Raw genomic sequence first — 22,806 nt, 5'->3', positions numbered from 1 at the left:
AACTGACTCACCCTCTCACTGTGAGGCTAAAAATATCTTTGTAGGTGATTGAGCTGGAGCCTGGTGAGACCCAGCAAAGGGGAAGGATCTCAGAGCCCAGGCTCCAACCCAAGCGCCTACACTGCTATTCTTTGCCTGCCAGCACAAGTCCCAGGAGCCAGAGTCAGTTGACCTGGGCTTGGAAACTCACTGTCACAGGGGATTTTTTTGCAGTGTAGATGTACTCTAAATGCTTTGCCTATGAGGACTTTATTTTAAACAAATATTTTTGTCCTAGCCTGAATACTGTTTTATGTCTGACCTGCTTTTTAGCCTATGGTTTTTTAAATTAAATCTAAAACACAATTATGACTGAATGTAGTTTGAATGTAAATGATCATCTTAAAAAACAAAATCCTGTCTATTAACATATTAGTTGATTTGTCTTTTTCACAGTAATGCACTAAAAAATCCCACCAAAACACATTAATGAATGAATAATAGTCATTATTGTGTCTGAGAATGCACAGATGTTACTAAAAAGGCAGAAAGAAAGAGTAGAAAGTGTTGCTGTCTTTCATATTAACACAACAAATCGTGAACAAAATGATGGTAAGCAGCATCCAGATATCTCACAGATTTTGTCTTTCACATTTTAGCCATATTTGATATTTATTATTGTTCGGAAAACTGGTACTTCGTGATTTTCACTTTTCTGAGTACACTACAGAAATTTAGAATTATTACAGTGAGATGATCAGTAATTTAATCAGGCACTGATATTAGAGTTAGAATAAAAACAACGAGGTGTCTGGTGTCACCTTAAAGACTAACAGATTTATTTGGGCATAAGCTTTCGTGGGTAAAAAACCCACGTCTTCAGATGCATGGAGTAAAATAGTTAGAATAGTATGTGGAATACCTTGAGTTAAGCTCTATCATTTGTTATAAGCTTACAGCTTGTTTCCTAATTAGGAAACAAGAGCTCTTGAGATAAATATTGTAAGGTACAGATTCAAGGCTGCTCGCCTATCCTCTTAGGAAAACAATGGAACCTTTTCCTGGTAGGTGCCATTGCTAGGCTGTAGTATAACTCTGTTTTCTACACTGAATCACAGGATAGCAGAAAGATTAATTGAACAAAAAAAAGTGTTTCTAAACTTCTGCCTTTAGTGACATATGTTTAACAAGCCAGCTAATTGTTTTTGTTTAAATGTGCTAGTAAAAGAAGAAACACAAAGAGGAAAATATGGAATGAAATACTAAAAGTGAATCTAGCTAAATATGAGAACATGCTGATTAAAAATAATGTTGATAATTTATTTCAATCAGAAGCAATGTCTTTTGGCACTTACTTTCTAGAACAAATTTAAAACTAATATCTAAGCATACAAATTATTTATTAGAAAATTATTTGAGGAAAATCACATTTGTTTCCCAAAGCATCTAAAAAAAGTTCATGTGAGTTGGAATGAGTATTTTATAGCCTGGTTAGGCAGTCAGAATGAACCATTTGCCTAAAATTGTTTTTTCTTTCAAAACTGTCTGATAGAAGAGGTGCCTTTCAAGGACTGAGAGGCGTTTCAAGCCTTCGTAATAGAATTCATATGGGGGAACTAGTTTCCACGAGTGAGTTTTAAAAAACAAACCCACCTCAATAGATCCATGGTGGAGCAGGGATTAGCTTTGCCTAATCCAATCATGTACTGCTGGATAGCATAGTTGCACTCCCTAATGGCATAGTACCAAGAGGATCCAGAGAAACATTTGGTCAACTTTGAGCAAGAGGAGTTTGATGCTCTTTTGGAGCCACTTATCTTGTTCCCCAAACAGAGGTTTGCACTCACCCATGAGTCAGGTTAATATTTTCTATTTGGGATAGAATAAGAGTTAAAGCTAGTCCTGCCCTCTAAGGAATTTTGAGTCTGTTTTCGAGCTGAGCAGAGGTGCTGGATTTAATGTGATGGGGCTATTGTTGAAAGGCAAAAATGTTCTGGATACCAATGCCTTAGGGAAAACTCAACTTAACACATGGTTCAATATTTGCCTACCTTCAGTTAACACCCTGGGACCAGTCCTGCAAGGCACTGAATACTCCTCACTCTTGCTGAATTCAGTGTGGAGACTAGAAATCTCTCACAGCAACTGAAAGTGGGATGTCCCAATATCCCAATTTCTGAGCTCTCCAGGACTGCCAACTAATCTCAACATAGATCATACTAAATGAATATGAGAAGATGGGAGGATTACTGGGGCAAGGAAATCTCTCTGAACAGTGACCTTCGATTTGGTGGAAAGTTACCTCCTCTTCTATATGTGTAAATACAAAGGAAAATCATTTTAAAGTTCTCTTCCCTTCTCCCCTTCAGAAAGTTTACATGGATAATTCGGATATTTGCTGGAGGGAATATGGGGGAGGAGGTATTTCCCTTCACATATGGAACTGCTTTAAAGCAAAGCAGTTCTGTGAATGAAATCTCAATATCATAGGCTAGATCCTCAGCTGGTATATCAGCATAGCTCCACTGAAATCCAATACGCCATACAGACTCACCAATACCAGACTGCCCCTTGATTCGCTCCCCTCGCCCCTTGGAACTTTAAAGAATTGGTTCTAATCAAATGGACAGGCTCAGTTTGGTTTACTAATCAAAGATGAGGCATCTAAAATCACAGAGCACAAACAGAAAAAGGAGACGCTCATCAATACTGGGGTCCAGTCTCCCACTCGCCTGCCCCAAGCTGTGTTACAATCTATGGATCTTTTATAGACCCCTTTTTTTATCACGTTACAAAATATGGTTAGAAATGTCACCATTGACATCAGTGAATCTGTCTAGACAGTTACGTATTCCATTACCCCTCCCCCCAAATTTCCAGCTACAAAAAAATTAAACAGTTTTGACCTAATTACAATAGAGTTTAGCACAAGTCTTCAGAGACTCATTTTGTTTTGTCCTTTGCATTGGATACATTTTCAAACTTAACATTTTTGACAAGAAGAACAGGAGTACTTGTGGCACCTTAGAGACTAACAAATTTATTTCAGCATAAGCTGAATATCTTCTGTCTGTGTTTTCCATTTTACACGTCTGAAGAAGTGAGCTGTAGCCCATGAAAGCTTATGCTGAAATAAATTTGTTAGTCTCTAAGGTGCCACAAGTACTCCTGTTCTTTTTTGCGGATACAGACTAACACAGCTGCTACTCTGAAACCTGTCATTTTTGGCAAGATGATTCACGTCCCAATAACAAAAACAATTTGCTATCAATTTCCATTGTTTCTTCCCTAACAATATTTTTAACCTACTCTTCTCTTTTGTGCGGCTTTGGTTAGCTTGTTAGTCACACAGCATGACCTAACAAGCATATATGCAGTTTAAAAAAACCCCACCTTCTGCAGTTCCGAAAATTGGTTATTCCCTCAGTTCAAAGCTAAATGTGCCTTTTAGTTTCCTTAATGACTTCCCTTGAGTTGCTGGGAGCTCTTAGGCCTATGTGGCAGCAGCATAGTTCTGTTATTAAGTAGGTGGAATTCAGACATGGTGTGAGCAAGTGCAATACCATTAATTTCAGAGGATCCAGCCACTGACATCTTTTTGCCCAGTAGCACATATCCATTTTAAAAGAACCCACTATCTTAACCTCTAATGTCTTTTGGTCAAAGCAAAGTGTTCTTTGATTGAACCATGGGAATAAAAAGATTCCCCCAGGTAGAACTGCATGATTCAGAAAGGTGTGAGATACACATTATGGAAAACTTTACTGATTTTAAATTGTTACCCTGTAGTTTTTTCCAAAATGTTGCTCCTATTTTTAGAATATGAATGAACTCATCTTATAAAGGACACTCAGGAACTGAGCCAGTGCCCACTGAACTCAGTGGTAATCTTTCAGTTGACTTCAATGGGCTTTGTATCCTACCCTAAACACCAGCTAAATATAAGTATTTCTTTGTTATCATATGCTACAATCTTCTGCAATTATTGAATGAGTTCACATTGTACTATGTAACTCTAATATTTGATTATTTACGCTCTTATTGAATCCTACTACTGTGATCTCTGTTTTATATAATATTGAGAATTGCCCTCCTCTATTGAGTTGATGGCAGCTATTAACTTATGTCATGTGTGACAGTAATATAATAAAAACATTAAAATAACTCCAAATACCACTTGTGTATACATACAGAAGGTGTTCACAACTAATGTAACTGGAAATCTCATTATGGTACCAAAAAAATCAATAGAAAAACCTGATATAACACATCATTTCTACTTGAAAAAAATAGGGAACTGTTACTATTAGTGTAGCTCATTTGGTGATATATGACACTCCAAACCAAGACCTGCTCTACACCTAAAATTTAGGTCGACCTAGCTATGTTGCTCAAGGGTGTGAAAAATTCACACCCCCTGAGAGACATTGTTGAGCTAACCTAAGCCCCAGTGTAGATATGGCTAGGCTGATGGAAGAATTCTTCCACTGATCTAGTTACCACCTCTTGGGGTAGGGGCGGATTCTTTAGTGATAGAAAAATCCCTTCTGTCGCTGTAGCAAGTTTCTAAACTACAATGCAACAGCAGTGTAGCTGCTGCGCCATAGCCACTGTAGTGTTTGTACTGTAGACATACCCAAAGTGCTCCTAAACTTACTTTTGTGGGATGATGCTATCGTTTAGTGATTGCTCATCAGTGTTATAGGCTGGTTCACAGTATTGCACTAATTCCTCATCCGATTAAGACTTTTTGGTGACACAAGTACAAAAGTACCAGCTGATGATTAATAAGATAACAAAGAACCCTCTTCAGGAGGAGATCAATGTAATCGGGTAATATTGAAGAAGCTCTGTCATTTGAACAGATATGCCTGAGATGGAAAATAGAAAAGAAGATTCCATGGTGTCCAGATGTTAGCGTATATAAAAAATATATTTTGACTACATTTTGCAAACAAGAAACCCATATAGAATACAATAGCACAGAGCACAATTCCTACCATAATGACAAGAAAGACACATGGTTGTTTGTTTTCTCTTTTTAAGTTCTCGGCACAATTTAACATGTTCCAGACTATCAAGGAACAGCTGGAACAGCGAACTCGGATCCTGCAGGCCAACATTCGGTGGCAGCAGGAAGAGCTCCATAAAATACAGCAACAGCTCTGCTTGGTCCAGGATTCCAGTATACAGGTGAGTAATGTCAGTGTCATCACAAGGGGCAAACAGATCGTTTTCAGACTCTGTATTTCTTAGTGTGGGCTGTTTTCATTTTATTTTCAGAGTCAAAGAAATCAGAACTTGAGAAAACTAATTCATCTGGATCAGGATATCATTCTGGGAGCCTGTCAGTCACAAAAATCAAGACATGCTAAGGGCTGTCTGTATAGGAGGGCTTGTCCTAGCAGTCACAAGAAGAAATGGAAGGGCTGGTGGTCTTTCAGATTAGTACTCCTTAATGGAGTATTTTATCTACTGAGACTTCAGAATGATCAGTTCTCATCGAAGGGTGTTCAGGCTGTGACAATGAAATCACCACTGCTTTGATGGGGTCTTCATTTCACTAGCTTCCATTCACTTTTTGCTTCAAGTTAGAGCTACTAGTCCTCAGTATCAAGTTGAACAGCTCTGCCTACATCCCTTCTCTACTCTTCTGCACTCCAAACCCTATATATGCTCCACCCACGCTTGTCTCTTTCACTCACTCCCAAATTTGTGACTACTTGCATGCCACCTCCCCCGCTTGGAAGTGCATCACAAATAACATTTGCCAGACACCTTCTCTGGCCTTCAAAAAACTGTGGAAGAAACCCCCGTCCCACAAAATCTTCCATCTGTAAAGTGCACACCCCAATTTGTGTTTACCTTCAGACTGAAGTTTCATTGGATCTGAGAGTCTTATATTTATCTGTATCTACTATACTATATAAACAATACAGTACAACTCACGTATCATTAAGTACTAGTGTGGAGACATCACCCTGCATCTCAGATTGTTTCTGGAGGAGGAATTACTGCTATCTTCCTGATAATTTAACTAAGAATATTGGGTCAAATCATCCTTGGTATTAGTGTTGCACTGGGGATGAATTTGTCCCACTGTGATTATCATATTGGTAGGATTATGGGCACACAAATCCCAAACTCACATCACAAAATCAGCTAATAGCCAAGTAGCATTGTAAACAAACAGGGTGAAATCCTGGCCCTCTTGAAGTCAATGGGAGTTTTGGATTTGACCCATAGTCAGCAACTATAAAAAAATCACTTCATATAAGGTCACACATTAAATAAATTTGGGTTTGTAGGTTTATGTGATTAAGGGGTTAATAGACCCATATCAGAAATCCTGCTACTTAAGTCATTCCATTTAGAATCTATGGTGGTGATGTTTTTGTTGTGGTAAATATAGTAATATAGCATAGCAACCACAAGCCCCATCCAGGATTGAAGGCCATTGTTCTTGGAACTGCTCAAACATATAGGAAGACATATATCAGTGTACATCTTCCAGTGCCTTTGCATTGATTTTGATAAATGGGAGTGGAAAGTCCCTCTGCAATTAACTGGTCTTTCAGTTCAGAATCCTGGCACACTTCTGAAAGTTGTTGTTATTATACATAGCAAAAGGATGATCTCCCTTTCTCTCTGTAATTGGGCACATTGCATTACTCTCTCATGCTCAAGTCTTAAATATTCATATGCACTGATCCAGTGTTTGCATACTTTAGAAAAAAGTGGCAGATCACAACACAGTTTCCTCAAATATGGGAAACTGATACTATTTTCACTAGAATTTTTCAATACGCAAGATGATACCTTCACAGAGAGGAGGAAGATTGTGGTAACCAAAAGACCATGGGCCAGATTCTCAACTGTGCACACAGACACCAAGCGCAGAGAACACGGCGGCTGTCTGGGTGCCTGTTTTGAGGGGGTTAAAGGGCAGTGGAACCCTGACCTAAAAAATTACCCCAATCCTATGCTGCCCAGCCCCAGCATAAGTTTAAAGATGCTGAATTGCTCTCTAATTTATAACACTGGCATAAGGTCTCTCAGTGGAGGATATTCTAGACTGGACCAAGCAGCATGTATTTTCAATACCCTGGGACTGGCCACAAAGGTTTTATTTCCAAAGCACTTACCCAGAATGCTTTGGCCTGCCAGTCCGGCTCTGAATAATTTCTTGGGTGGGTGGTTTGTTTCTCATTTGGTTCTGCTGTACGATGGTAGAATCTATGAACAAAATCTTTACTGTGCTTTCAGCCATGCTTTGCCCACCTCTTTCCCTCATCAGCCATGTGGGGCACAGACGCTCGATAGTCTGCCACAGGTGCCAGCCCTGAGGGAAGAGATTCACCTTGGAGCCAGGCAGCAGAACAGCAGATGATGAGCGTGGGCCTAAAATTTCACCTCCGGAGCACAGGACTGAGCTCTTCTGGGCACATACCTCCAGTGGTAACCATGGCACAGATGCCTTTGTACTTCCCCCAGGGCAGAGCAGCAGCTGGAGGAGCAACACTCAGAGCATTTGCACTCTGACATCGGCACTGACCATTTTCCAGCTGACTAAGGGTGCCCCTAGACTGCATCAAGCTAGTGTGCTACAAATAGCAGTGTAGCAGCGGTGGCACGGGTGGCAACATCGGCTTTCTGCTGGAGTACAATCCCATCCAAGAGCCTAGGTACATACTCAGGCTACTGTCACCTCCCGCTGCTGGCGCCATTGCAGCTACACTGCTATTTTTAGCACACTAGCTGGATCAAAGGTAGCACGTATACATCTTCTCAAGCTGGAAATCACACCTCCAGCTGCAGTGCAGACATACCCTGTGGAGGGAGACTTGCTTGGTGGGAAGATTGGAGAGTAAACTGGCGATTCGCTGGGAGTTGTGGAGAACTGTACCTTTAAGAGCTCTGGCAAGAGCCAGTTGGAACTAGCTGCTGTGTATGAAGAGACTCGTGTTAGGCAATGCTGATCAGTTAGACTTCCAACTCTGATTGAAACAGGCCTTTGTTAGACACCTTGGCTCGCAGTGGTCACTGAAGGACAAAGCCCCAGACTAGGGGGTGGGGTGAGACTGGGGTAATGGAGAAGGGGTGATTTCTTAGTTCAGGGTTCCACTGCCTTTCAACCCCCTCAAAATAAACACACACACACATGCGCACTTGAGATGTGTGCAGTACCACTAACCTATGACTGGGGCCTTTGCCTTTGAGGGCTGCTGCAATAATAGTAATAATTTTGCCCGTAATGCTCTTGAGGCTGGCTTTGTGCCGGGGCATTCTTCCATGTTTTCTAAAGGTTAACAGGGGACACTGTCCTTAACTAAAGGAATAAAATAGTAATATCAGGAATTATTATAATCTTATTTACACCCTATCAACCACATTTAAAAAAAATACCTTCTAATTTTTGAACCTGCAGTTTTGTTCCACTTGTAAACAGTTAATTTGTAAAACTTGTAAACAAGCGAACAGCTTGTTTTGCAGTGTCAATTTCATTTGTTCTTCTTCGAGTGCTTGCTTATGTCAATTCTATGCTAGGCATGTGCACACTCACATGCACAGTTACCGGAGATTTTCCCCCATAGTGGTATCCTTGGGGCCATTCCTAGCGCCCCTGGAGCCCCAAGCTCATGCACCGGTATAAGGGGCACTGCCAACCCCACGCCTTCTCAGTTCCTTCTTACCACCCATGATGGTTGCTGGGACATCTCCTGCGATTACAAACTTCCTAGTGTTTTTTTCTGTGGACTTTCTTGGACTCATTCTTTTGTAAATAGTTCCGTTAGCTGTAGTTGCTTAGTTAGCTAGGGGTCCCCTCCGGGACGTCGTCCCAGGGACGGAGCATGCCCTGGTCCCCGGGTTTGAAACTGCATGCTTCCTGCCACAAGCCGATGCCAGTGAGTGACCCACATACAAGCTGCTTAAAGTGCCTCGGGGAAGCTCACATCAAGTAAAAGTGTAGGATCTGCAAGGGCTTCACACCACATATACTTAAGGACAGGGTGGGACATTGGTTTGAAGGCCCTGTTAATGGAAGCAGCACTTCGTAGGTCTGGTAGGGAGATGTTTTAATTTGATTATCTCTGTCCATCATTGATTGTACCCATAAAATTGGGTGGAGGTAGAGGGGAGTTACTATCACACAGATTTCTGTATCTGTTTGAGTGGAATATGCCATATAGAGAACACAGGCATGCTGCATGATGTAAGCATGGAGGGACTTTCTTCTGCTCCCTGGAAGGAAGGGATCCTGTAATACAGCCTCCACTTTCTCCCTTCAGCTTTTCACTGGCATTCCTTCCCCATTTTCACTCCCTTCCATGATGAATAACAGATAACTCTGTGGAGAAACTAGCCCTATTTTCATTTCCTACACAGGATCTTCAGAACTTTAGTGCAGACGTCAGCCAAGAAATACTCTCCCAATTGGAGAGATATTGAGCCCAGAACTGTGTATTAGTAACTGTTTCCAAGAGCCCTGTGTGATGAAAGATGAACTAGCAGGAGGGCTCTGGTCCTTGAACAAAAGAGTTAAAAAACCCATTAAGTCTCCTTTACTGCTTTTACTGACAAATGAAAGTACAGGAGCAGTAAGTATAATCTCAGATGTCTGAAGGGATTCAGTGCCTGCTCCAGATTTAAAAATAGTCTCGTTAATGACTAGCGCATCCAGAGAAAGGCAGAAGGGCTGAATTTGACCAGCATGCTAGAATTACAAATGAGAACATCCATACCCACAAATAATGTACAAGCCAGTCTCCCTTGAAGGTAAATGAATCTTCAGCTCCTAGTGCTATGCCTTTCATCAGTGTCCATTTTATCAAAAAGATAGTATTGATAAAAGATGCTGGCTTGATAGACCTGGAGGGTAAAAACTTCTGGTTTTCTACAGAACAGCGAGAGTTGAACAGTGGCAGTTCAAACTTTCTCATATTGCCTTGCCAATGTGATTCAGCCATGAGGTGGAGGAAATCCCTCTAGGAATGAGAGGGCAGCTGTGCTTCCATGTCCATTCGCTCCTCAGCTCTGTTGAAGAAAGGTGTGTTTTCTTTCCAAAAAGGAAGTGTAAGGGATGTGACAGTTTAGGGAACTGGTAATGCAAGGTGTACGTTACTGGACATATCTCAGATGCATTGTAAGGCATGAGGCTGATATGGAGTTGTGATTCTGATTTCACCTAAACCATGGTAAATCATGAGTAACTCCACTGAAGTTAATAGTTTTACGTAAGTGTAAAACTGGTGTGAAATCAGAATCGGCCCGAAGAATGTCTGCAGCCTCTGATGTGGCATGTCTTTCTCTGACTAGGTCTTAAACACTACGAAGACAACTTGCAACATTAATAAGATACTGTTTTAAATGATGGCTTTTTTTTCTGTACTACTGTAACAGTAGAAATAGCCCCTAGAAAAAACAAAAGAAACTGCAACTTTTAAGACTGCATCACTTTGCAGTAAAATAAGTAGTGTCAAATTGTTTACAGAAGCACTGAGTAGATAACAGGTACTCTGTTAGCTTTTTGTCATAATATTTTAAGTGCCCCTCCTGACCTGGCTAGGCGTAACACCAGGAGATAGTTATCTGACTGGAAGTTAGACCCAAGTATAGTGCTCACCAGTTTATTAAGGCATGGTCTACACTTCAAAGTTATGTTGGTGTAGCTCTGCTGGTCAGGGGCATGAACAAACTACACCCCTGACCCGCATAGCTACGCTGACCTACTCCCCAGTGTAAATGCAGCTATGTGGAGGGAAGAGCGCTGCTGTCCATGTAGCTGATATTGTTGCCGGGGCAGGAGGTGTTTCTTTCTATTAGTGTAGGCCAGCGGTTCTCAAACTGTGGATCAGGACCCCATTTTAATGGGGTCGCCAGGGCTGGCATTAGACTTGCTGGGACCCGGGGCTGAAAGCAAAGCCCAAGCCCCACTGCCCGGGGCCAAAGACCAAAGGCTTCAGCCCTGGGTGGCAGGGCTCAGGTTACAGGCCCCTCACCTGGGGCTGAAGTCCTTGGGCTTTGGCTTTGCCCCCTCCCACCCGCCTGGGGCAGGCTCAGGCTTCAGTCCTGGGGTCGTGTAATAACTTTTGTTGTCAGAAGAGGGTTGCAGTGAGAACCCCTGGTGTAGGCTGTGTCCACACTAGGGGGCTATGCCAGCAGAACTATGCCGACATAGGCTCCGTAAAGTAGACATAGCCGTACATATCTTTTCAGGGACAAGGGCCCAGCCATGCAACATTGGGAGCTTGTGCCTGGCTGTGACATCGTTAAAAAGACTCAGCCCGACATTCCTTTATGGTGTTGAACTATTGGAGACAAATTTGAAGGCAACGTCAGCTTTCTTTGCTAAAAAGCGAGGCCAAGGATTGAATGGGCACAGAATTACTCTCCTATCCCCACAGGTGGTCCCTCCCGAACAGAGTTAATGCCCTTTGAACTGCTGCTACAATCTTGTGCTTTGCTGTTTGGAGAGAGGACTTCAGCCTTCAGGCACCATTCATGAACAGTGAATATACTTTAAAAAAAATAGATTGCACAATGTATATTCTAAAAAGGGCATATGATACACAATTAACTATAGCACAATGTTAATTAATTAAGAAATATTATGATCTCCCTTTTAGGATATGAGAGCTTATTTCAGAGAAAAAGAAAAAAAGTTCTTCTTTTTTCAGATGTTTTTACAGCAGCCAACAGTGTCCCTGAGCTTTAGCAACATACAGCAGCCAGATCCTCAGCAGCGGTCAAGGGTCATTTCTCAGCAGCAGCTTATCCCCAGTCCTCAACTTCAAGGGCAAATTGCATCTTCCCAACCAGCAAACCAGCAAATATTAAGAGAAGCGAATGTGGTATCAAGCCAGGTAAACAAATTATTTCACTACAAAGAAATGCATGTGGATACAAGCCACTGAAGTCATTACTGAATGATCACAGATAACGACATCAGTATTGCAAATAGAAATGTGTGGCCGTTTTTATCTTTCCTTCTAAACAAAAGCCTCTCACCATAGCTTTCTCCTTTACTTTAAGTTCTGATTTTTTTAAAGATCTAAACCAGGAGCATTATGCAGCCAGCTTGTTTCTGTTTTACAATTGAACAGGGGAGTGTGTGGAGACCTATTTTTATTTTATTGTTCATGAAAGGTGCCAGGTTGACAACCATGGAGACTGGCAGTATCTGCAACAGCAAGGCAACCTTTCCAGTACCAAAAAAGTGCTTTAACCTTGTCCAGTCAGTCATGGCCTGAGACCATCAAAACAGCCAATTTATGGCTAGTTATGAAGGTGTAGTGTTGATGTGTGGGGCTTGCCCATAAGGAACTGAACTGAGACCACTATCATACAAGAGCAACAGACTCCAGCCCAGAGAAATAAAATTAAACTCTTCACTATTAGTAATTGAGAGCTGTGATTCTGCAAGTATTCTCAGCAGTTACCTTTCTGCCTTATTACAGAGCTTTCTCTGCCTTTCCATTGTACCTTCTTCAGCAGAATCCTAGCACACACCCCTATTTCTGTTCACCTATTGCTGTTCGGTGAACACATTTACAACTGTACCTTCAAATCACGCAGTTGTACCTCTTAACCTCCTGTGCCCCTGTATTATAACAAGTCTATTAAAATAAAATGCTCCTATGGTTTATAATAATAAAAAAAATCAAGGTGGATAAAAATCAATGATTTAAAAAAAAATTAAAAATCAGATTTTTTATTTAAATCGGATTTTTTAATTTAAACCGGATTTTTTTTTTATAAAATTATTTTTGATGAAAAAAATATCTAAAAGTATCTCATCATGGAATAGGAATTATAAATTCTAATTCTATAGTATGAGACAATAGATTCATTTAATGTTTAAGAAAAGTTTTGTAAATGAGTTCCAATAGTTCATGAATTCGGGACCCAATTTTATGGGGTTCCAGGGGCTTCTGTATAGATTATTTAGGTTAATCTTTCTATCTACCCAATGGGACTCACTGCTCAGTCTAGAAGATACCATCAGAGATGCTTAGTTTTGCAGTTCTCAAACTTTGGATTTGTGTCTCCAGAGATAACATGCCTGTTAACAGCAAAAATGTTTTTACATAAATAAATAAATAATATTAGAGGTGAAAAATAACAAACCTGAAGCCTCTTGTCCCTCTGCAAATTTGTGTACACAGAGTCCCTTACCTCTCTAAAAGTGCAAGTTTCAAAAAGTTCAATGAACAGAAGATTGTTGGGGGCGGAATAGATCTGGACAAGGAAGTCTGGAGATAAATGTGAGAAGGGAGGGACAGGCAGTAGAAACAAAAGTGAAACTGTTTGAGCAGCATATTCCAGAAATCTTGAGGTCTTTCTGAGTGTAACCTTCATTGATTTGAGACCTATCATGCCATTCTCTCACTAGAAGGGAAAACCTATAAAGGCAGCAGGCCATAAAAGAGACCCAGTTTGGGAATATTTTAATGAAGTTCCTCTACCTGTGGGTAAGACAGGCATGTGTGCAAAATGCAAACAGTGCAACAAAGAGATGGCAAGGCTTGGTTGCCTGAATGAAATAACATCATGAGAAGTGTTCCTTCTCAGGAGGAAGCTACATTGAAGATGATGAAAAGAACATATCTGAACATGCAGGATCTTCAGGTTGGTAAACTTTTTTATTTAATACTTCTCTCTTAAGGACTGCCTGTCTTCCTTCTGGACTATTATTGAATTCTCATGTTTGAGCAAAAAATGTTGTTACTCTATGGTACTATTTTAGATGTGATAAAAAATAAATATCTGAAATAGGCAGACCTTCCTTTTACGATTTAAAGTAGTACTGAGTGTCAGTGAATGCAATGAGTAATACTAAATGAGCAGTATGGTAATAATAATTAAATAACTGCATTGACTTATTATGTTTAGGAGACTCCATCCTCAACATACAGGATTCTGAAGACTATCCACCTTCAAGATCACCATCATTTTCTGTAGTTCCAGCCTTACCTGCCAATTATAGTATTTCAGTCACATCATGTATGTCACATAGCCACAGTATGTCACTTGTAGCAAAAAGAAAAAAAAATCTCCATCATCCAGAAACAACCATAGATAAGTTTGTGATAAGAACCAGCAGTTTACAAAAAGAGGTAATCGATGGAAAAATTGGCCAGTTTATGCAACAAACTCTCCTTTCCGTATGACTGAGAACCCACATTTCATTAACGTGGTTCAGTCATTAAGACCAGGATACAGTCCCCCCAACAGAGCAGATGTCACAGGCAAATTGCTGGATAAAGTGTATGAAAGAGAAGCTGAGCAGTGTGCAAAAGGTCTGGAGGGTAAAATTGTTAACCTGAGTCTTGATGTGTGGAGCAATGTCCACAATGATCCTGCTGTATGTGCTTGTGTGACAACAGAAGAAGGGAATGTCTTCCTTACAGAAACAATTGATACATCAGGAAATGCACAGACAGCAAAATACTTACAAGAAGTAGCAGTAAAAGCTATAACAAACTAAAAAAAAAATTCAAATGTCTAGTACGCAGCTTGGTCACAGACAATGCTGCAAAAGTATCCAAGATGAGAAGAAATTATTTAGAGGAGAGTGAAGAGAGTCCCAAGCTAATAACATACAGTTGCAGTGCTCATTTGATGCATCTCCTAGTCAAAGACTTCTGTGTTCCAGAAATAAAGACTAATGTTGAAATTGCAAAATACTTCTGTTAACATCCACTTTGCAGCAGCTGCTCTGAAAAAAGTGGGAGGAACCAAGCTAACTCTCCCACAAGATGTGCAGTGGAACTCAGGAGTGGACTGTTTTGAGCACTATATCAAGAACTGGCCTAATCTGATGACAGTTTGTGAACAAAAGTGTGAAAAAATAGATGGCACTGTCACAGCCAAAGTCCTCAACACTGGGCTTAAGAGAAATGTTGAACACATGCTGAGCATCCTGAAGCCTATTTCTGTAACCCTGAACAAAATGCAGGGAAATAGCTGTTTTATTGCTGACGCTGTTGAAATTTGGAAAGAACTGAGTGAGGTCTTAAAAAGAGAAATATGCAATGACAGAATTAAATTACAAGCTTTAAAAAAATGAATGGGACAAGCACTATCTCCAGCTCATTTTCTTGCAGATATTCTCAATACTCGGGACCAGGGTCAAACCTTAACTGCTGAAGAAAAGAAGTTGGCTATGACATGGACATCCAGCATGGACATCCGGCAATCGTCCCTCCATAATGTCAACTGTAATAAACTTCAGAGCTAAGGGTGAACCATTCAAGAAATACATGTTTGCTGATGATGTTTTAAAGAAAGTCACACCAGTGAACTGGTGGAAGTCACTTAAGCACTTGGTCTGAGAGACTGTTGAAGTAATAATCTCACTTTTAACAGCAGTAGCTTCTTCTGCCGGTGTAGAAAGAATATTTTCTTCCTTTGGACTAATGCATTCCAAACTGAGAAATTGCTTGGGATCTGAAAAAGCAGGAAAGCTTGTTTTACTTTTCCAGATTATGAACAAACAGGAAAATGAAGGTGAAGACGACTGAGTTAGCTGCAAAAGCCAATATTTTAAGTTTCTCGTGTTGATCTGGCTGACATAGTCGATTTAATTTTTTTTTTTAATATTTCATTTAACTATTTTAGTTAAAAACAGTTTTAACAAAAAACCCTGATTTTAAAAAACTTGAATGTTTAACTAAATTCAAAAATTAATATGCTTTGTTTTGTTAAAATATTATATGTTTGCCATTGAAGAAAAAAATCCAGAATACATAACATTGTTGTTTTAGTTAAATAAAGCAATTTAAATGTCTATCTGGTGATGTTCTCCTCCTTATACAGCATGGCAAGAAAATCCTCCAAATATTGATTAACCTGTTGAATTGGAGATAGTTCACCTCCCAATTACTTCATAAATATCTGCTTCAATTACCTTTGGTAAATGAAATAACCAAACAGTCATTCATTTTCTGATATAGCTGTAAAACTAATCTGAAAAGTTTTCAAAATAAATCACTTAAAAAATGTATAGTGTGTATCTTCTAAAAATGAAACCTACAACTATCTCTGAGTTGTGAAGAATATGTATTAAGGTTATAACAACCAACAAGAATGCACTTTTATGTAGAAATCCATGATTAAATCGAGTTTTCCTGACTAGTGATTTAAATCAAATTCACCCTGAAAAAAATCCTTTTGTACATAGTAAGGTTTATTCCCATCACAGGGCTTTAGTGACAATAGTGATCCCTTCTAATTTTGCTTTGGTGTTGTCTCGGGAGTTTCTGTGTTTCCAGAACTGGTTCTTGGAATTACAGGGCCTGCTTTGCTTTCAGAGTACTCTGGTTTCAGAGTCAAATACTCTGAAAAGTCTATAAAATAAAACGTGGTGAAATAGTTGTGCATATGTGAGGGTACTAAATAACATATTACAGACTTTTAAAATGTATTATTTGTACTGCGATAGCACCTGCCTGTGTACACACACACATATACACAGGGCACACCTCATCACGTAATAATTAAGGTTATGCTTGTGTCACATGATCACAGTATGTGATTTTTAAGTCTTTCTCCAAAAACTGGTCAGGAATGACTTACCTTTCCTTGTCTACTTTCACTGTCTTTCCTGTTGTCACTCTGTGCAGTTGTTCTCAGACCCCAGTTTGCCCCCAGACTTCCAGGAAAACAACTGTAATGTACCAGATCAGGACATGTCAGTCATTCACTTCTCCTGCCCAAATAGCCCTTTCTATTCTGAAGTCCAATCAGAGTATATCACAAGGATATATAACACACCATAGGTTTTGCTCATATATTCCTGTCATAATAAAAATCTATTGTGTGTGTGTGTGTGTGTGTGTGTGTGTGTGTATGTATGTTTTAAAAATTATGGTCTAGAATCAGAAATGGATGAGAAGTGCACAAGTAATGCAGAACACCAGTCACTCATCCAGCAGCCTAACTTCACAATGTACCAATTCTGCTGTGCTCCCACAGGCTGTGAACATGGCTCCATCTGCTGCTATAGCACAGGATAGCAACCAGTGTCATGCTAGTCCAGATTTCAGCCAGGACCGACAACTGAGGTAAATGATTTTTAATAAATTAATCAATTCTGCCCTGACAAAAAAGCTGTCCATTTATCATTTTACTACATGATAGATCAGGATTCTGAACACTAAGGAAGGTGAGGTATGTTGACAAGTTGTGGAGTGAAAGGCACTAGAACCTGAGGTCTGCAGACCCCTGGGGGTCTGCAGACTATGTCTAAAGGGTCCGCAAAAGGTTGCTGTTACCATAGAACAGTGGTTTTCAACCGGTGGTCCGTGGACCCTTGGGGGTCCGCAGACTATGTCCAAGATTTCCAAAGGGGTCCGCACCTCCATTCAAAACTTTGTAGGGGGTCCGCAGATGAAAAAACATTGAAAATCACTGCACTAGAATGAAAATACGTAGGCCTTGAAAGAAAAAATGGGTTAAAAATTAATAGATCACCTTGAACTAGATTGTGAGAATACATGTTCATGCAGTAACGTTAGTTCTTCTCTTTCCCATGTGCAAGACTGTTGCTCAGCCAGCCTATTCAGCCAATGATGCCTGGTTCCTGTAATTCAAGACTCGCTTCAGATATCAGTGTGGCTGGACGCCAGGCTAAGTATGTTACTTGTGAAAAATAAAGCACTGAAGTGACTTTTGAGAGAGTGTGGCCTTTTATAATGAGATCTGCCAGTACTAGTAAACATCAGTTCTGATTCTCTTTGAGTAAGAAGCTTCTAAGGTTAATCTTACCCTTTCTGGTTGGTTCAGTGTCTAAAATTACTATTGTGAGAAACAGAATGTGTTAGTGGTATTTCAGCAAGCCAAGTATAGGGACCCTTTCTTTGTTTCTTTCTCTCACATTTAGTACTTGTTCCAATGCTGAGTTTCTGATCCACCAAAATGAGTATGAGGAGATATACAAAATATATCTCAGCTCAGCTTCAGTACTGACCCACCTTGAATTGCTAGGGCCTGATTCTCCTCTCACTCTAGTCTGATATCAGTGTAACTCCACCAGGGCTGGTGCAAGGATATTTTGCACCCTAGGCGAAACTTCCACCATGTGCCCGCCCTCCCGCTCCCCTCCCCCCGGAGCATCACTTATTATAAACTTTCAAAAATGAATACTGCATAATATGGCATTGTTCATTAGAATTAATACACGTTTGGCTTGAAAAATTATTAATTTAATTATTTAGTCTACATATGTAATGAAAATAAATGGCCTTGGGTCTCCTGCATGTGGCTAGAGTCCCTCCTGCCCCCCCTGTCCCCCCCCTTCCACATGGATCTGGAAAGGGCTGTTTTGGGGATCAGAGCACAGAGCTGGGAGTCGAGATCTGGCTTCTATTCTCCACCCTGGCACCAACTCACTGGACAACTTCAGGCAAGTTACTTCCCCGTTCTGGACTTCAGCTCCCCCCAGCGCTAAGGTGTGAAATGGTTCCTTGCTCCTGGGCTGGAAAGTGCAATGCAGGTGGGAGGGGGTGTCTGAAGGCCTGTCTTCCCCACAGGTGTGAGGTGAGGACAGAGTTCCAGCCTCCATCATGACTGTCCTGGTTGCTTTACTCTGCCCCACGCCACTTGCCACTGAAGCCCTTTACTCAGAGAGCTCTGGCGCGGGGCAGAGGCGTCAGTATCATTCTGGGCCTGATTTTCAGAGATGCTGAGCACCTGCGGTTCCCCTGATGTCTGTGGGAACTCCAGGGTTCTCAGTACTTCTGAAACTCAGGGCAATTTATTTCGAATGCTGGGCCAGGACTGAGCCTGCAAAGGCAGGTCCATAGACGCCCCTCAGTCCACTGCAGATCTCCCATCAATAACAATACAAGCAATTAGGAGAATGATGAGGGGCTGTTGGCCCAATGCTGGGAGTGGGAAGGATATGACCCTAATGTGGTCACTACAGTAACCTCGTAAAGTTACTGGTGCATCTGCTGTCATTCAGTGGGAGAACAAAAATCTCTTGGGTGCTGCAGCCTGCCCAGGGTTCAGCTGCACTTAAACTGAGTTGCTCACACACTTGCAGTGGTTGTGCACCATGCAACTGGTCACCCATGTTACATGAAAATCTGACTCTGACGGTGTCGTAATTAGACTTAACAGTTATTGCCGCATTTCCTAGAGCTGTTGTCCCAGGCTGGCTGCAGACTCAGGGGAAACGTGCAGCTAGAGGTTTGAAATTGAGGTCCCTATCATTAAAGGGCCAATGACACTATTTTAAGGATAAAGATTTTAGCCCTAGTACCCTGACATCACATCTGAGTTTTCAACAGTTTATTCTTGATTTTTTTTTAAATAGATATTCTCAAAATCAACAATTGTTTCAAAGTCTGGAACTGCAAACTTCCAGCAGCAGTTCACCTATAGTGCTGATGGGACAAGCAGTGTTACATCCAGGGTTTTCTGCATCGCAGCCTTCTCAGACATCATCTCTGCAACCTATGCAACTCCAGCAACAGCAGCAGCATTGCTACCTTCAGGTGGGCTAGAACAGAAAGGATAATACACAGTTTGTTTCTGTGCAATAATATGCAAAGCAGTAAAGAACTTATGATCTTTAGATGGCAGAACAAATGAGGTCTGATCATGCTCTCACCAAAGTCAGTGGAAGTTTTGCCATAAACTTCAATGGGAACATGATTGGGCATGTGCTACGTAGATTTCCATACTAAAGATGTTAAATTTTGCAAATATCATAGAAATTGAATAAGGACCTGAAATGTTATGTGAACCTTTCAAACACACCAATTAAGCATTAAGCTAAGTCAAAATATTTTTTTAAAAAATACCAATATTGTAAATTGGAAAATTAATATGACAAACCCAAATGTACTTAAATCACAGTCACAGTCAGAAAATTGTCATCATGGGGTTAAACTTTAGTGTCTCGTTGCTTCTGTATTCAATTTCCTCAGTATACAAGTCAAAAGATGATTTTTCTAACTGTGCTTTTTCTAACTGCTAGTACCACAAATTTGAAATGAGATCTGAAAATCCAGGTGTTTTTTTTACTATCTTTTACATCATCACATTCTGCATTAAAGTTTCTGAAGGTGGAACTTAGGTGATAGTGCTGTTGCTGATGTGCTAAGCCAAAACAGAATCCAGCTACCATAGTTGTGTTGGTGCTACAACTAAGACTGAGTTGAGTGCAACCCTGCAAATAACTGTATATGAAACATCAGCTCACTTTATTTAATAGTTTTAGATGCATGTCAGGCAAAAGACTTCAACAGTGGTGAGAAACAGGCCATTTTACAATGATTAGACGGGGGACGAGGTATCAGAATTCCAGAGTTCTATTTCTAACTCTGCTATTGTCTCTCTGTGTGACTTGGGCAAACTGTTTAATTTCTGTCCATCTGCAAAATGGGCCTACGGATACTTACTGTACAGGAGTGTTTTATGTAGTAATTAATGTTTGTAAAAGGCTCGCAAATCCTGCAAGCCAAAAGCCAATTTCTAAATCTAATATGCCCTCCAAAGGATTTCATCTTGTTTCATGGACTCGTAACAGCTTCTGTGCTGTGCTCGCTATGCTTTTTTTCTCACCCAGGACAAAGACTCCCTGAATAGCTCTTCTTCTCTCACAGTAATCCCTATTTCAATAAATAAACAAACCACATTCTTTTTTTTTACCCATATTTCCCCCTCAAGGGGCAAGGAGCATGCATTGGGGCAAATTGCCTGAAAGAACCAGGTGATATGAACCAGCTAATTGATTTATTCTTTGAGACTAATCCAACCCATATTGAAGTCAACAGGAGTCTTCCTATTAACTTCAGCTGGATTGGGCCTGTAAAGCTTGATCCCAAACCCAATGAAGTCAATGGCAAAATTCCATTGATTTAAAAAATCTTGGGATTAAAATCTTGAAGACTGAAACTGATGGAAAAGCCACTTCTGGGCTATTGGACAGATCCTATTCCCATTAAAGTCAATTTTAGAACTCCCATTGACTTCAATGGTGCAGGATCAGGCCCTATTACCTAAGCTAACCAATACCAGGTACATAGTCTATGAAATATTTAGCCTAAGAATAAAGCTGCAAACTATTGTAATAATTTCCTAAAATACCTTGCACATTAAGAAACAAGAACTTTTGTATCAAATCACGCAAATGAATTTTCTTTTATCTGTAGGTGCAGACACCAAGTCCTTTACACGGTGAGCAACCCGATTCTTTGCTCCTGCCGTCCTACTCACAGCCGCAAGGAAATATAGGATACCATCATACACAGCAGCAGCCGCTGCCACTTGCTTCAAGAAGAACCAGTAGCTTGTCAGAATCATCAAATCTACCACAGCCACTATGATAGTCCCACACCAGCACAATCAATGCACGATTAGCTATAACCAATAGACCCGTGGGGCAGGAGAGAAGAAATGACGGAACCTACAATTTTGACTTTTGCACATGCATTCATTTCAAAGCTCCATGGCAGTAGCAGACCACAGAGTGTGGACTGCAGCAGACAATGCAACGGAAAAGGAGTTGGATTCAGTTTGCACTGTTTCATGACAATATTATATATCATCAGGCTGAGTAAAATAAACACGAATGCTATCCTGTGCGAACTCCATCACTGATTGCTGTGCGGCAGGAGAACATTCTTGTTGGTACATCATTCTGAGAGCACTCTGATTCCTAAAGACTGTGGACAGACACATGAGGTACTTGGCCTACATTGTTTCAGTTCATCTTTTGTGTAAGAAAAGCAGTGGAACAAAAATCTATAGAGCAGAGAACAAGAGATTATTTTTATTATGATTATTATCGTTGTTTTGCACAACTGCACAGAAGATATAACCTAGGCACTTTCTATAAAGAGAGGTTTGTGTCGTTATTCTGGTGGCCAGACTGGTCCATCCAATTAAACAGAAAGCCCAGTCACAGTTAAAAATGCTACACAATCCATACCCCTTGATTTATAACCTAAAGGTATTAAAGCAGTTTACCCTACCAGCTCTTTTTGATTAAAAACAAAAAACACTGGACTGTTCCCTGTTTACTCTGTGAATTGTAACTACAAAGGAGAACTAAAAATATAAGCACAATCATGCAGCTGTATTGTTCCAGAATAGACTCTTTGCTAATATAAAGTGGGTCCTTCTGCAAAATGAAAGCCCACTTACAACTGGTCATAGCAACAAGTATCTGAAAAATATGCACTGTGTTTTGGCCCAATGACTAGGGATGCTGCAAATTATCACATATCTTTTTCATGCTAACATTTGAATTTTCCTTTAAAAATGCACTTTTCGCTTTTTTGTATGTTTTATGTTTCTAAGAAAGATTTTATGTAATTATAAAATAAAAAGTAGTGTATTGTACAGCTGTTGTAATAATGACCTATTTCTATATAAAATAAAATTATATGGAATTATGTGGAAATTATTTTGTATATGAAATATCAACTCATTTCACAAGTATAAAGGGTTTTTTGTGCTTTTTATTTATTTATTTTTGAGAGTGAATATTTAGTAATAAATTAATGAAATAGTAACATTTTTGTGAAGGGAGCTGCTGTCTCATGCTATATACATCCTCAAATTATTTTTTTCTTTCCATTTAATAATGCACATTTGTATTTGCTCTGGATCATAATAAAGTAACTGAAAAGTTTTACTACAGAATTTATACACATTCTCCTTCCTATGGCGGTTTAACTATGTAATTCAATTTAGACTTGAAAGATTCGCTGTAACCTTACAAACTGTTTGATGTTTGTTTCCAAAAAAACCTTTTCTGAGTTTTGTTCCTCTCCTTGTTTCATCACAGGTAACCAGAATAATACTGCTTTA

General features: G+C 40.1%; 1 protein-coding gene across 2 annotated transcripts in view; it reads left to right on the top strand.

Moving 5' to 3' along the window:
- Positions 1–22,408, top strand: part of NPAS2 (neuronal PAS domain protein 2) — a 234,864-nt gene extending 212,456 nt beyond the window's left edge. For both annotated transcript variants that reach the window (XM_039519941.1, XM_039519940.1), the window contains 6 exons: positions 5,026–5,172; positions 11,658–11,843; positions 16,957–17,045; positions 17,522–17,614; positions 19,301–19,481; positions 21,144–22,408. In XM_039519941.1, the coding sequence (XP_039375875.1) occupies positions 5,026–5,172; positions 11,658–11,843; positions 16,957–17,045; positions 17,522–17,614; positions 19,301–19,481; positions 21,144–21,317 (870 nt within the window). In that variant the 3' untranslated portion in view covers positions 21,318–22,408. The remainder of the gene's footprint in view (positions 1–5,025; positions 5,173–11,657; positions 11,844–16,956; positions 17,046–17,521; positions 17,615–19,300; positions 19,482–21,143) is intronic.
- The last annotated feature ends 398 nt before the right edge of the window (positions 22,409–22,806 follow it).

This window comes from Mauremys reevesii, linkage group 1 (genome assembly GCF_016161935.1).
Source record: "Mauremys reevesii isolate NIE-2019 linkage group 1, ASM1616193v1, whole genome shotgun sequence".
Lineage (NCBI taxonomy): Eukaryota > Metazoa > Chordata > Testudines > Geoemydidae > Mauremys > Mauremys reevesii.
This window is presented reverse-complemented; position numbering and strand designations above follow the sequence as displayed.